The sequence below is a fragment of the Lepidochelys olivacea genome (genome assembly GCF_965140295.1).
Source record: "Lepidochelys olivacea isolate rLepOli2 genome assembly, chromosome: 2".
Lineage (NCBI taxonomy): Eukaryota > Metazoa > Chordata > Testudines > Cheloniidae > Lepidochelys > Lepidochelys olivacea.
The window spans coordinates 168,406,111-168,419,480 of NC_140412.1; the positions used below are offsets into that span (position 1 = coordinate 168,406,111).

General features: G+C 38.3%; 1 protein-coding gene across 2 annotated transcripts in view; it reads left to right on the forward strand.

The window, feature by feature from the left end:
* The window catches only part of ZPBP (zona pellucida binding protein), a 70,908-nt gene that overhangs the window by 1,371 nt on the left and 56,167 nt on the right, over positions 1-13,370 (forward strand). For both annotated transcript variants that reach the window (XM_084621162.1, XM_084621161.1), the window contains exons 2-3: positions 11,450-11,530; positions 13,217-13,342. In XM_084621162.1, coding sequence (XP_084477288.1) covers positions 11,450-11,530; positions 13,217-13,342 — 207 coding nt within the window. The remainder of the gene's footprint in view (positions 1-11,449; positions 11,531-13,216; positions 13,343-13,370) is intronic.

Below are 13,370 nucleotides of genomic sequence, written 5' to 3' on the forward strand. Positions count from 1 at the left end.
CGCCGCCTGGGAGAGGCGTGATCTTAATTTTTTTATCGCTAATGTCTTGGTCCTAAGTGCTGCAATAACGCGGGTGCAAATAAAGAACATCATAATAGGTGGATAGTCATAATTAATACAATAGAATAACACAGTAAATTCACAAAAAGAACAGGAGGGCTTGTGGCACCTTAGAGACTAACCAATTTATTTGAGCATGAGCTTCCGTGAGCTACAGCTCACTCCATCGGATGCAGTGCTCAAATAAATTGGTTAGTCTGCAAGGTGCCACGAGTCCTTCTTTTCTTTTTGAGGATACAGACTGACAACAAGTTCAGTAACTTTAAATATTACATGATAGATAATAAAACTATTGCAAATAATGAACCCCATTTATTACGGGGGGGAGCCGCTGATGGCGACTGAGTTTAGATTGCTTTAAGAGGACAAAGAACCTTGAAGAATTTTTTTGTCTCCAGTTTACTGAAAGGCATAATCCTCTGTGCCTTTTATATTTTTAAAGAAAAACTTTAGTCAGGCCAAGCCATCTAGAAAGTCCAAAGATGTGACACACCTGCCATAGTGAAGTGTGAAATGTTTCTTTAAAATGTCTTAATTACAGTTGGCATATTTGAGCTATCTGCCTTGGGTGTCCATCTCACTGAAATTGTTTCATGGTCTCTGTGTATGTAATGTCTTCTGCAGTTTCCACAGTATGCATCCGATGAAGTGAGCTGTAGCTCACGAAAGCTTATGCTCAAATAAATTGGTAAGTCTCTAAGGTGCCACAAGTACTCCTTTTCTTTTTGCGAATACAGACTAACACGGCTGTTACTCTGAAAGCTGTCATTTTTGACACTAGCTTTCTTACAGTGCTATGGAAGGGACTCCAAACTAATATACAAACTGCTTTAGTAGTTGAGTAGCAGTCAAAGGAGAGATTTATAGATTTTTTTTTAAATAAACATTTTAAGTATAAGAATTCTTATGATTAAACTGTTAGAGCAGAATGGAAACTGGATTTCAGTCTCTCCCACTGTGCTTTCATACTTCTGTTGCTAAAATGATAGCATTTCAGCATAATCATTTCCATCATCAGACAGCTGAGAAATACCATTTGTAATTAAAATCACAAGGAAAATACTTGAATATTAGAGTAAGTAAACTAGCTAGCTATATATATTTGCTGCAGAAATCGCTACAGAATCATTTCAAAACGTAATTAAAATTTTGTAGTAATTACCATAGTCTTGTGCCAACATTTTCCATCACTTTAAAGAATTTTCTTTTCTAAATAAACTGAAACTATGCCAATTTAGCATTCTAGTAATAATATTTTATTAGTTAATAGTTTAATTATTCAAAACACATCTTTAAACTCTATTTTTTGCCACTACCATTTTCAGACCAAATTTAATGTTCTGATGAATTGTTTTAAAGTTGAGTAATTTTACTATTTGATTTTAGTTTTTGTTCTGAGACTGCAGAATTAATAATAATATTTTATAGGGTTGATAGAATTACATTATATAGCCTGTTTTGTTTTTTTATTAGCGTTCCCTCCATGTCAAAGTAAGATTCTCGGGACAGCAATTGTCAGGAGAAGCCCTGGTTGTGTGACAGCATCATAGCTCTACTATCTGGAAGCAGGAGAAGAATAGAGGAGCCAGTTTGGAAATGCAGGGCCTCCACACAGATAGACCTGGTCTATAAGATATTGGGAGAATCCATCTGTTACTTTTGGTCAAGAGTTGGAATTTGCCCCCTACAGAAAAATATCAGGGAAACTGAGCCAGATTCCCTACTGCCTTTCATGTTGTGTAGTATTTACACCTGTGTAAAGTGAGTACAGAGTGGGTTTAAAATGCTTCCAAAGCAGACTGCTAGTATTTTATCCATATTGCGCTTACTGTGACAGATCCTTGGTCTTGATTTGGAGGCACACAGCAGTCACAATGCTGTTGGATTTGCTGTCCTGAGAATTTCCCCAGTGAATTTTTCATCAGTGAATTCAGGTGGTGTGGATTCCTCTTTGCATGGCCAGTGAGCCCACAGCACCTCAGTGATCACTACCTGCTGCAATGGTCCCTCCCACGCAGGCTGCAAAAACTTAGTGATGGGGTTTATGTTGTATCAGGCTGGTCCCATGATTGAGGAAGTCAGAGATGGTACAGTATAAGGCAGTGGAAAATCAGGCCCTCTGAGGTTTCTAGTGTAGTAGTGGCATTCCACAGATATTACAAGGCAAATTGCTTTGAAAGCTGTCTTAGGAGCTGTTTCAGAACTCTCAGTTCACTTTTTTAGGATGGATAAAACTTAAAAGCTTCTGCATTTCCTGTAAAGTTCAGAAGCTGGATTGGGTTGGGGATGCTCAAAGATTGTTTTTAAAAAAAGGCAAATTTAAAATTGCTTCCTTGATTTTTCCACAGTGAACTTTGTTGTCCTTTCTGCAGTGCTTGGTGGCTTTAATTAAACTTTAGTTTTTCACTTTCTGTGACTAAAGTTAACTTGAATTGTTCAACCTATCCAATTTTAATGAATCCAGTTGGAAGTGAGAGTGGGAAGAGGACTCTGTGCTCCAGACTATTGCAGTAGGAGCATTTGGGTTCATGGAGATCAGGAGGAGGGAAAAGGAATTCAAATAAAGTAGGAAATCTGAAAAAAGCTGGAGAAGAATAACTTAGACAAATGTGGTTCAAAGGTTGTCAAAAAATATGCAATGCATGAAGTTAGGGCTTTGACATCAAAATGACTAAGCTGCACCTGCAAACAACTGAAGGAACAAAAGCTAAGGTGTGTTTTGAAAATCTGGCACACAGTGTCAGCATGGCTCTTGGGGGTCTAAATCAGGAGTGGGCAAACTACGGGCCACCAGCCATTTTAAGCTGTCCCTCGAGCTCCTGCTGTGGAGCGGGGTCTGGGGCTTGCCCCACTCCAGTGCTCTACGTGGCTCCCGGAAGCAGCATCATGGCCCCGCTCTGGCTCCTATGCGTAGGGGCAGCCAGGCGGCTCCTCTCTGCACACTGTCCCCACCCCAAGTGCCGCCCTCGCAGCTCCCATTGGCTGGGAACCGTGGCCATTGGGAGCTGCAGGGGTGGTGCCTACGGACGGGGCAGCGTGCAGAGCCGCCTGGCCACACCTCCATGTAGGAGCTGGAGAAGGGACATGCTGCTGCTTCTGGGAGCCCCTTGAGGTAAGTGCCGCCTGGAGCCTGCACCCCTGAAGCTCTCCCCAAACCCCTGCTCTGATCTCCCTCCTGTCCTCTGAACCCCTCAATCCCAAGCACCCTCCTTCACCCCCAAACCTCTCATCTCCAGCCCCACCCCAGAGCCTGCACCCCCAGCCGGAGCCTACACCCCTTCCCAGACCCCAGCCGTGATTACCCTCCTGCCCTCCAAACCCCTCAGCCCAGAGCACCCTCCTACACCCCAAACTCCTTATCCCCATCCCCACCCCAGAGCCCACCCCCCCTGCCAGACCCCTGGCCCCCCACCACTCCCCAACCCAGAGCCCCTCCCTCACTCTGAACTCATTTCTGTCCCCATCCCGGAGCCTGCAACCCCAACTAGAGCCCTCACCCCCTCCTGCACCCCAACCCCAATTTTGTGAGCATTCATGGACTGCCATACAGTTTCTATTTCCAGATGTGGCCCTCGGGCCAAAATGTTTGCCCACCTCTGGTCTAAATTATCTCCTGTTCTGAGGGAGAATCGGATAATTCTAGAATCTTTGTCTTCTACACCCTGGTATACACAACTGCATAACCTTTACTTTTTTCAATTTTTTTTATATCAGTGGTTCAAGAGCTCCATCTTTGGGTGTAATATATTAATGTAAAATATTCTCCCCAGGATTGTATTAATTAAGTACAGCAAGAACATCCCCCTATCAATACTATACATCTGTTTTCAGCTTGTCAGTTTCTATCTTTCTAGCTGCATATATGCAATGAAACATCTAAATGAGTTTGAGGCTTTTCACAGATATGTGGAACATTTCTTTCACACTGGGATTGTTGTATTATTTTGCTCTGCCCTAACGTATGAAGGACTCTAGTTTGATTCCAATCTCTTGTTTGCCCAGACAGGCAAAGGTGGTGCTTGGAGATATAAATCTAAGATGATTGTGTGTGTGTGTGTTCGTTCTCTGGGTTCTGACAGGGACATAGAGGAAACCTTGAAAAAATATATATTGTAATTTTAAGCATTGTTAAGCAGCTCTTTCAGAGGAGTTCTGTGAACAGGTGTCAATTTATCAATAAGTTTGAATATCAAGTCAATAAATTAGTCAGCATTGAAAAGTTAAAAGTGAAAACTTTTTGGGTAATATTCTCATACAACCATAGGAAGCAAACAAAAGAGAAAGTGATTACCACCAAGGTACTGCTCTGCTGGCAGCTTTCCATATTGCTAGTTTGTCATTATTGTGGTATTAGAACTGCAACTGCTATTATAACTAATCTCTAACTTGCCCATAGAGCTTGCTTAAAGAAAAATATGTGTATGTGTAATTAAATCAGGAGTATTCACTATAGTTAAGACCCTACCAAATTCACAGTCCATTTTGGTCAATTTCATGGTCATAGGATTTTAAAAATTGTAAATTTCATGATTTTAGACATTTAAATCCTGAAATTTCACAGTGCTGTAACTATAGGGGATCCTGACCCAAAAGCGGGTTGTGGGAATGGGTTGCAAGATTATGTAGGGGGAGTCGTGGTATTGCCACCTTCACTTTTGCGCTGCTGCTGCCTTCAGATCTGGTACCTTGCCAGCAGTTGACACTCTCTGGCCATCCAGCTCTGTAGGCAGCGCAGAAGTAACGGTGGCAATACCACAAAACACCCCCCCCCCACACACAATAACCTTGCGAACCCCCTTTTGGGACGGGACCCCCAGTTTGAGAAATGCTGGCCTCCCCTGTGAAATCTGTATAGTATAGGGTAAAAGTACACAAAATAACAGATTTCACAGTTCATGATGCAGTTTTTATAGCCGTGAATTTGGTAGGTCCCTAGGTATAGTGAAGTTTGCCTGAGGGTTTCAGTTATAATCCTGTTTTCAGCTGCTTACAATTTATGTTCATCTTATTGTGCAAGTTAACCAGTGATGTCAAGATATTGTGTTATTTAGGTCCAGACCTGCTATTCAACAGGAAAGAAAAAACAAATAAAAACCTGGATTCATCCATTCCTACTTTATATTCTACTGCTCTAGTTAAATCAACATTAAAACGTTTAGTCATGGCGTATAAGTTAATTGGTGTCAGTCCATAAAATGTTCTTAATCTGTCCCAGCCAAATTATACATTACATAGTATAGGCAAAAGGAGTCCATAAAAATCACTGTAGTCCTTGGGTCATATTATGAATTGATGTAAACTAGCATAGCTTCATTGAAGTCAAGGCACTTGTTCTTATTTACATTGTCTGAGAATCTGGTCCTCTGTTCTTTGGAGGTCCATGTTTTAATGAGAAGATTAATTCAGCTCTTGTATATGTGCAACAGTATTCTAAGAGACCTAAATTTAACAGTGGTGTAAGAAGGCTGAAATCCTTCAGGATGTCTTTTTGGGAGAAAGGAAATTTATTTGACATGGTGGTCCTTTCAAGCAAAGTGTGAAAGTGACAAAGTATAAAGAACTATTGGAAAATTAATGGAACTATTAATCACAGAAGTTCATCAGGAATGTGTCTACTCTGTGATGGCTATGACTGCATTTTTGAATGACAAATTCCAAGGGAAGACAGACTGTTGCTTTCTACTGCCTGAGCACATCTCTGTGGAGAGTTGTGCTTACCTTCTGAGATGACACAGACAAATTTGTTGAAAGATGGTATCTCACATACTTATCTGGCTCCCATCATGGCAAGATCTGAGTTCCTCCCAAGTATTTATCTTCACAGCTACCTTATGTGGTGAAGTATTATTAGCCGTATTCTGCAGATAGAGATCTGAGGGACAGAGATGAAGTTACTTGCCCATTATCAGGAAACCTATGGTAGAGGTGGGAATTGAACCCAAATCTCCTATGTCCCTGACAAGTACCTTTCACATATGATTGTTTTCCTACAGAGTAATCAATTTATTCATCATTGCTTTTACTTTGAGAATATAGGGGAATGAAATGGTGCATGTTGTTAATCTGTACTGTCAAATGTTGCATTGTACAAGGTCTTTAAAATATGATATGAGACACACAAGGTGGGTGATGTAATATTTTCTATTGGAACAACTTCTCTGTTGGTGGAAGTTTGTCCAGTAAAAGATGTTATCTCACGTCGTGGGATCAACACTGCAAAAAAAAAAATTGGATGACCAGTTTAAGTGATTGTTTTTCACACCAAATTATTTGTGCTAAAACTATAATTACTTTGGATAAATTTATAAAATTGTATTAATATTTATATTGATGTATTCAAATTTTCAATATTTTTGCTAAACCTCTAAATTGTGTTAAGTATTCTTATTTCTTAATTTATCTGGCTTCTTACAAGTTTCCAAGTAATCTGCCTAATTTAAAATTATATACTGGTACATATCTTACATCGTTGTACGGTTATGTTGTTTCCAAATAATGGGTGGAGACAAAGAACATAGAATAATGGGTAACCGAAGCCTAACAAGAATGTTAACTGTGTACCCTTGCTTATTTCTGATTCCAGCAGGTGTACAACAGAAAGGCTTGTCTGACTTGTACTAGAATGACTGACTATATTTTTTTTGTCTTTCCTTCAGAAGTTTTATATTTCTGTCAGACCTGATTGTTTCTCATAAAACTTGATTTTAGGGCTGTCAAGCAATTTAAAAAATTAATTGCGATTAATTGCACAATTATAAAAATTAAGCGATTAATCGCACTGTTAAACAATAATATATCATTTATTTAAATATTTTTGGATGTCTTCTACATTTTCAAATATATTGATTTCAATTACAACACCGAATACAAAGCGTACAGTGTTCACTTTATATTTATTTTTGATTACAAATATTTGCACTGTAAAAAAACAAAACAAATTGTATATTTCAATTCACCTAATATAAGTACTGTAGTGCAATCTCTTTATCATGAAAGTTGAACTTACAAATGTAGAATTATGTACCAAAAAAACTGCATTAAAAAGTAAAACAATGTCAAACTTTAGAGCCTACAAGTCCACTCGGTACTACTTCAGCCAATCGCTCAGACAGACAAGTTTGGTTACATTTGCAGGAGATAATTCTACCTGCTTCTTGTTTACAGCGTCACCTGAAAGTGAGAACAGGCGTTGCACATGGCAGTGTTGTAACTGGTGTCGCAAGATATTTACGTGCCAGATGCGCTGAAGATTCATATATCCCTTCATGCTTCAACCACCATTCCAGAATATATGCATTCATGCTGGTGATGGGTTCTGCTCGATAACAATCCAAAGCACAGCGGACTGATGCATATTCATTTTCATCATCTGAGTCAAATGCCACCAGCAGAAGGTTGATTTTCTTTTTTGGTGGTTCGGGTTCTGTAGTTTTTGCATCAAAATGTTGCTCTTTTAAGACTTCTGAAAGCATGCTCCACACCTCATCCCTCGCAGATTTTGGAAGGCACTTCAGATTCTTAAACCTTGGGTCGACAGCTGTAGCTATTTTTAAAAATCTCACATTGGTACCTTCTTTGCGTTTTGTCAAATCTGTAGTGACAGTGTTCGTAAATCAAACAACATGTGCTGGGTCATCATCTGAGACTGCTATACCATGAAATATATGGCAGAATATGGGTAAAACAGAACAGGAGACATAAAATTCTCCCAAAAGGAGTTCAGTCACAAATTTAATTAACACATTTTTTTTAACAAACATCACCAGCATGGAAGCATGACCTCCAGAATGGTGGCTGAAGCGTGAAGGGGCACACGAATGTTTAGCATATCTGGCACATAAATATCTTGCAATGCCGGCTACAGAAGTGCCATGTGAATGCCTGTTCTCACTTTCAGGTGACGTAAATAAGAAGCAGTCACCAGTATCTCCCGTAAATGTAAACAAACTTGTTTGTTTTAGTGATTGGCTGAATAAGAAGTAGGACTGAATGGATTTGTAGGCTATAAAGTATTACATTGTTTTGTTTTTGAGTCCAGTTATGTAACCAAAAAAAAATCTACATTTGTAAGTTACACTTTCACAATAGGGATTGCACTACAGTACTTGTGTGAGGTGAATTGAAAAATACTATATCTTTTGTTTATCAATTTTACAGTGCAAATATTTGTAATAAAAACTACAATAAAGAAATACAAAGTACTCTACGCTTTGTATTCTGTGTTGTAATAGAAATCAATATATTTGAAAATGTAGAAAAACATACAAAAATATTAAATTTCAATTGGTATTCTATTGTTTCATAGTGCAGTTAATTGCGATTAATTTTCTTAATCACAGTTAATTTTTTTGAGTTAATCATGTGAGTTAACTGCGATTAATCAATAGCCCTACTTGCTTTATATCTGCTTGAATATATAGTACTCACAGGTTAAAATAACTTTAAAAGTCTGATTCTAATTCTAAGGGGGAAATTCAGAGTTAAGAATGGATTGGTCTACTATAAGGACTCAATTAAATTTAATGCAATGGTTGCAACCTTAAGTTTGAGTATTTAAACATAAAAATAAAGTAGATTCTAAATTGTAGCTCACTCTGTAGTTGTAAGAGCTGCTTGTTTTGTAACACATCTATATCTAGATATGTTGTCACCAGTCATGACTTTGTAGTTAAGATTGAGTTTTATTTTGCACTTAAATCCATGTATTCAACCTTCATAAGTATAAATACAATACAGCATATCGTCCGCTGATTTACATCATTTTACTATTTGAGTACAGCATGAATTTCTGAGCATTTACAAGTAAATCTGTTAATTAGTGTGAGCTAATAATAGTAATTAAAAACTGAGTCCTTTAAGAAATTTAGCGTGAGTCTTTTTCTCAGTTCTAAATGATAACAGACTAACAACACTCTGAATTTCCCACATAGTTAAAAATGGTATCTTGTTCATAGGCTATATTTGAAAAAATTAGATTTAATAATTTAACTTAATTACAGTGTTGTACCTAATTGTTTATGAACATATGGAGTCAGGTAAACAACTCAGGTAACTCTTAAATGGGCCATTGTTATCTCAGAAGTATCTCACTCCATCACCATCCTTCTGCAGTTAATTTGCATGCAATGGTCATTTTGATTGTAAGGAGTCAGTGGTATGGGATAGACTGCGGTCATGTGCCGTGAATTCTTATTGGCAGATTACTTTGACCCAACTGTCACTGCTCTTTAAAAGTTCCAAGACCACATGCTAGCTTTGGCATCAGTATTTGAAAACTCCTCAAGGCACTGCTGCCACAGCTCCACTGCACATCCAGACAACTCTGCTGGGGGATCTGACATAGGAATACAGTGGGAACCTTCGAAGTGGAGACACAGGGGTTCAGGTACGGGGCACCCTTCACTCCTCTCACATAGCACCAGTCTCACTAATACTGCCCAATAACCAATAAGTCAGTTGCACGATAATAGCCAGCTGTTCTGTGCTGTTCCAGTGATGCAAAGTTGCTGTGAACCTGGTTTAAATGGGTTGGCTGCTTTGTGCTGCTCTGATGTATGAGTGGATAAGGTTTAAAGTTAACAGTACATCTCTTCAAATAACTAGAAATAGCACATGGTTGCATTTTCGTTGGATTTCTTATTTAGTGTTCATGTTCATTAGCTTTTAACTTTAAAATAAACCAAGGAAATTCCAAGATAAAATACTGGTAAAATGGAGGTAAGACTGAGAGTATGTAACAGTAATTAGTGATTTTAAAAAAATACAGAGCTGTTGTAATTTATCCCCAAACCAAGCATTACAAATTGGAAAATTGAGAGTTAAACTTATACTTAAGAGAGATCCAAAAACATGTTATTGTATGGAAATACAATATTAAGGCATTCAAACATCCTTAATTCTGCCCTGTAGTGTCACCATGAAAGTGAAAATATGAAAAAATCCTGTCTTTAAAAATCAGTTTAATCTAATCTGTGGCCTCAAACACTAAAAATGCCTTCATTATAATGCTGTGGTTACTGCCCCTTCCCCCCCCCCCCCAAAGTCATGCATGTTTGTATATGAAAGGCAGTGTAGGTAGTGATACCTATTGTTAAAATTGCCCAACGCTTTCCACTATAAGATGCTCTTTTCAGTTTCTTATACATTTGTCAAACTTTAACCTTTGGACTGTAATTTTCCATGCCAGATGCCTACCTTAGCTTGAATTGTTTTTGAAAATTTTAGCAAAAATGGTTCAACCATTTCTTAGAACAAGAATTGTGGAAAAAATACATTGTTCTGTCTATGTTAAAAAATTCTTAAAACTGTTAAATTGAGATGCTCTAGTGCCCCATTCTTTGGAGCAGGGACTCAAGATTTGTCATGGGGTATTGCCCTTGTGTCAGGGATACTCTTGATCATCTCCATGAAAATTTGCCAAAATTTGGCCAAATTATGAGCCCCAGAAAATCTCAGTTAACACGTTTGGCAATGCTTTGAAGATTGTACTAAGCATGCTCCAGCCCAGGGATGAAGGAGCAGAGCAAGGCTTTCCCTGCAGTTGCTCCTCCTCACTATTAAGAGCCTGGGGGAGTCAGGAACAGGAACTGATAGCAGCAAGACTGGGTCTTCTGTGCTCTCAGTGGTCTCCATGCTGGCTCCCAGGGAGCAAGGGGGAGGAAGCAACTTGACTGGAATGTAGACGGGTTCCCTGAGGTGGTAGGAAAAGGGTTTGGGGGTGGTGGGAAGATTGGGACATAGAGCTGAGGAAACGGGGGCCTGGGATGAGGAACCAAAGTTGCAGGGTATAATATACATGCTGTTAAATTGTGCCTTAATATAGGTTAGTAATGTATTCAAGTTACTGTTTGGGGAAGTCAGAATTCAAGGGGAGTTTGGTGTAAGGTGAGCAGGCATTGATTCTTATGTATTGCTGTTTGGTGTACAGCATTCTTAAATGCAGAAAATGGTTAAATTTGTAGTGTATACATTTATTTCAGATTGGTTCTAATTATGAGATTACCGTAATAAAATAAATATGGTTAAACTTGTTTTATTAATGGTCAGTACACAGATTAAGGGACCTATTCAGAAAGGTACATGTTTAAATCTGTCCCTATTCTGAACAGGGCTTATGCACTTGTGTAATATTTAAGAATGTGCTTAAAGTTAAGTATGTGCTTTAGTGCAGTGTATAATAGGGATGCTTTTATGAATCCATGCCTTAGTCATTTGACTTAATGGGAGGTACTTTTGTATAAAATTGTTCTATTCAGACCTAGTATTAATGGTGCTACCCCACTACAAATAATAGAACACATCTATTAAAGCTTAGAAATCAGCCTATAAATTCACTGTTCGCTTTTCCAGATAAGTTTAAATTCTTATTTTAATTTTTATATTTTGACAGTTCAGTCTTCAAGGAGATTCTCTGGAAGTGCAAATCCAAAACATAATGATTTGAAAATAGTAGGATCAACCACATTTCCAGGTATTCATAAATGGAATAATAAACCTTAGTTTTTACTGATGGTTAAAATAATAATTATGGGGACTATGGTCACTATTTTGCCATTAGTATGCTAATAGCAAGCAACTCCTATATCCCCTTTTTAACAGACCCAGATGGTGGAGTGTGGTTGCTTCCTTTTTGGTTGGCCGAGATAGGGATTTGCATAAGAGTGAGTTGGCTAATACTTTATCCAAATAAGAAAGAAAGATGTCTTGTGGGGAAGGATCTGGAGCATGCTGGGGATGGATTCTTTTCCCATTGAGAAGCAGGTGTGCCCATCCTTCATTTATGAGATTTGTAGTTTAGAGATAATTTTTCCCCACCGGTGTTTTTGCACAACAGTTGTGACTTTCTCCCTCAGATGCAGACCTTGCCAAATACCTGTGCCTTTGGATTGGAAATGGGATTTATATTCTCCCTATAATTTGTGTTTTGACCTATGACTGTATGTTTTGTGCAAATTTTAAAGGATTAAGTTTAAGATTGGGTGAGTAATGTAAACCAAGTGGGAGGTGATGAGTAATATGGCACTGGAGAACTAGCTGGATCCTTTAATTGTTAATTTCCCAGCCTAACATTTGGTTTATTTAAAAGGTATAGAATTTTGGTAAACAAAATGTAATACTGTGTTTTGGAGTTACCTGGATTTCACTGTAACATACTTACAACCTTAATACCTTAACTAAATCTTTCTTTTTTGTAAAAAGAAAAGGAGTACTTGTGGCACCTTAGAGACTAACCAACTAACCAATTTATTTGAGCATGAGCTTTCATGAGCTATAGCTCACTTCATCCGAGTGAAGTGATGAAGTGAGCTGTAGCTCACGAAAGCTCATGCTCAAATAAATTGGTTAGTTGGTTAGTCTCTAAGGTGCCACAAGTACTCCTTTTCTTTTTGCAAATACAGACTAACACGGCTGTTACTCTGAAACCTCTCTTTTTTGTGGAATAGAAATACTCATTCATCACACACAACAAAGTTTATGTTCCATGCCACATAAGGTCAGGAAAGCAGCTTCTAAAGGTTCTTGTGGGATTGTGGGTACTTCCTATACACCTATCTTCTCCTGAGTTAGATTCTTACTGTTAAAATTATGGATGGTTCCACATAAATTTTTGAAAGGGCACAAAGAAGGCCCCCAATCCACATTTTCACAGGCCAGCTAGAACTGCAAGAGCCTATTATAATGGCAAAATTACCCAGGCTCCAAGCTAACTCTCTGTCCCCGCACATTGACTTTATGTACAAATTGAACTCTAGGGGAGACAAAATAAAACTCTGCAGAACCCCACAAGTGAGAACCCATTGGATTAATATGCAAACATATTCTGTTCTGTCAAAAGGGTCATTGGTGGGCACTAGGAGGTACTGTTCTTTTTAGAGAACTAGATTAAATCAAGTCAGGTAGAAGAGACCTAGATGTTATAGAAGAATATGAAATAGAACTGGAACAAATCTCCAGTGCTTTTCATTTGATTTCATGTAGGACAGAAAAAGAATGTTTTTAACATTTCACGTCTGGTGATGGAAATAAGAGGACCCATCCCAATATCTTGGGTCATTCTTCAAACATATATTTTAAGATTGTGGTTATTATCTTACTTGACTGTACAGACAATTTATTACCTAAGAAACTTGCTAATTACCATATGTTGTATTTTCAGTCAAAATTTATGTCAAGTTGAATCACAACAGTCCACGTATTCTATGTGTAACAAATCGGCTACGAAATTCAGAGCTGATAGATCCAGTATTCCAATGGCATGGACCAGGAGGTGACCTTGTTGCAGGTAGAGATTTGTTTTCTTGCTTCATTCT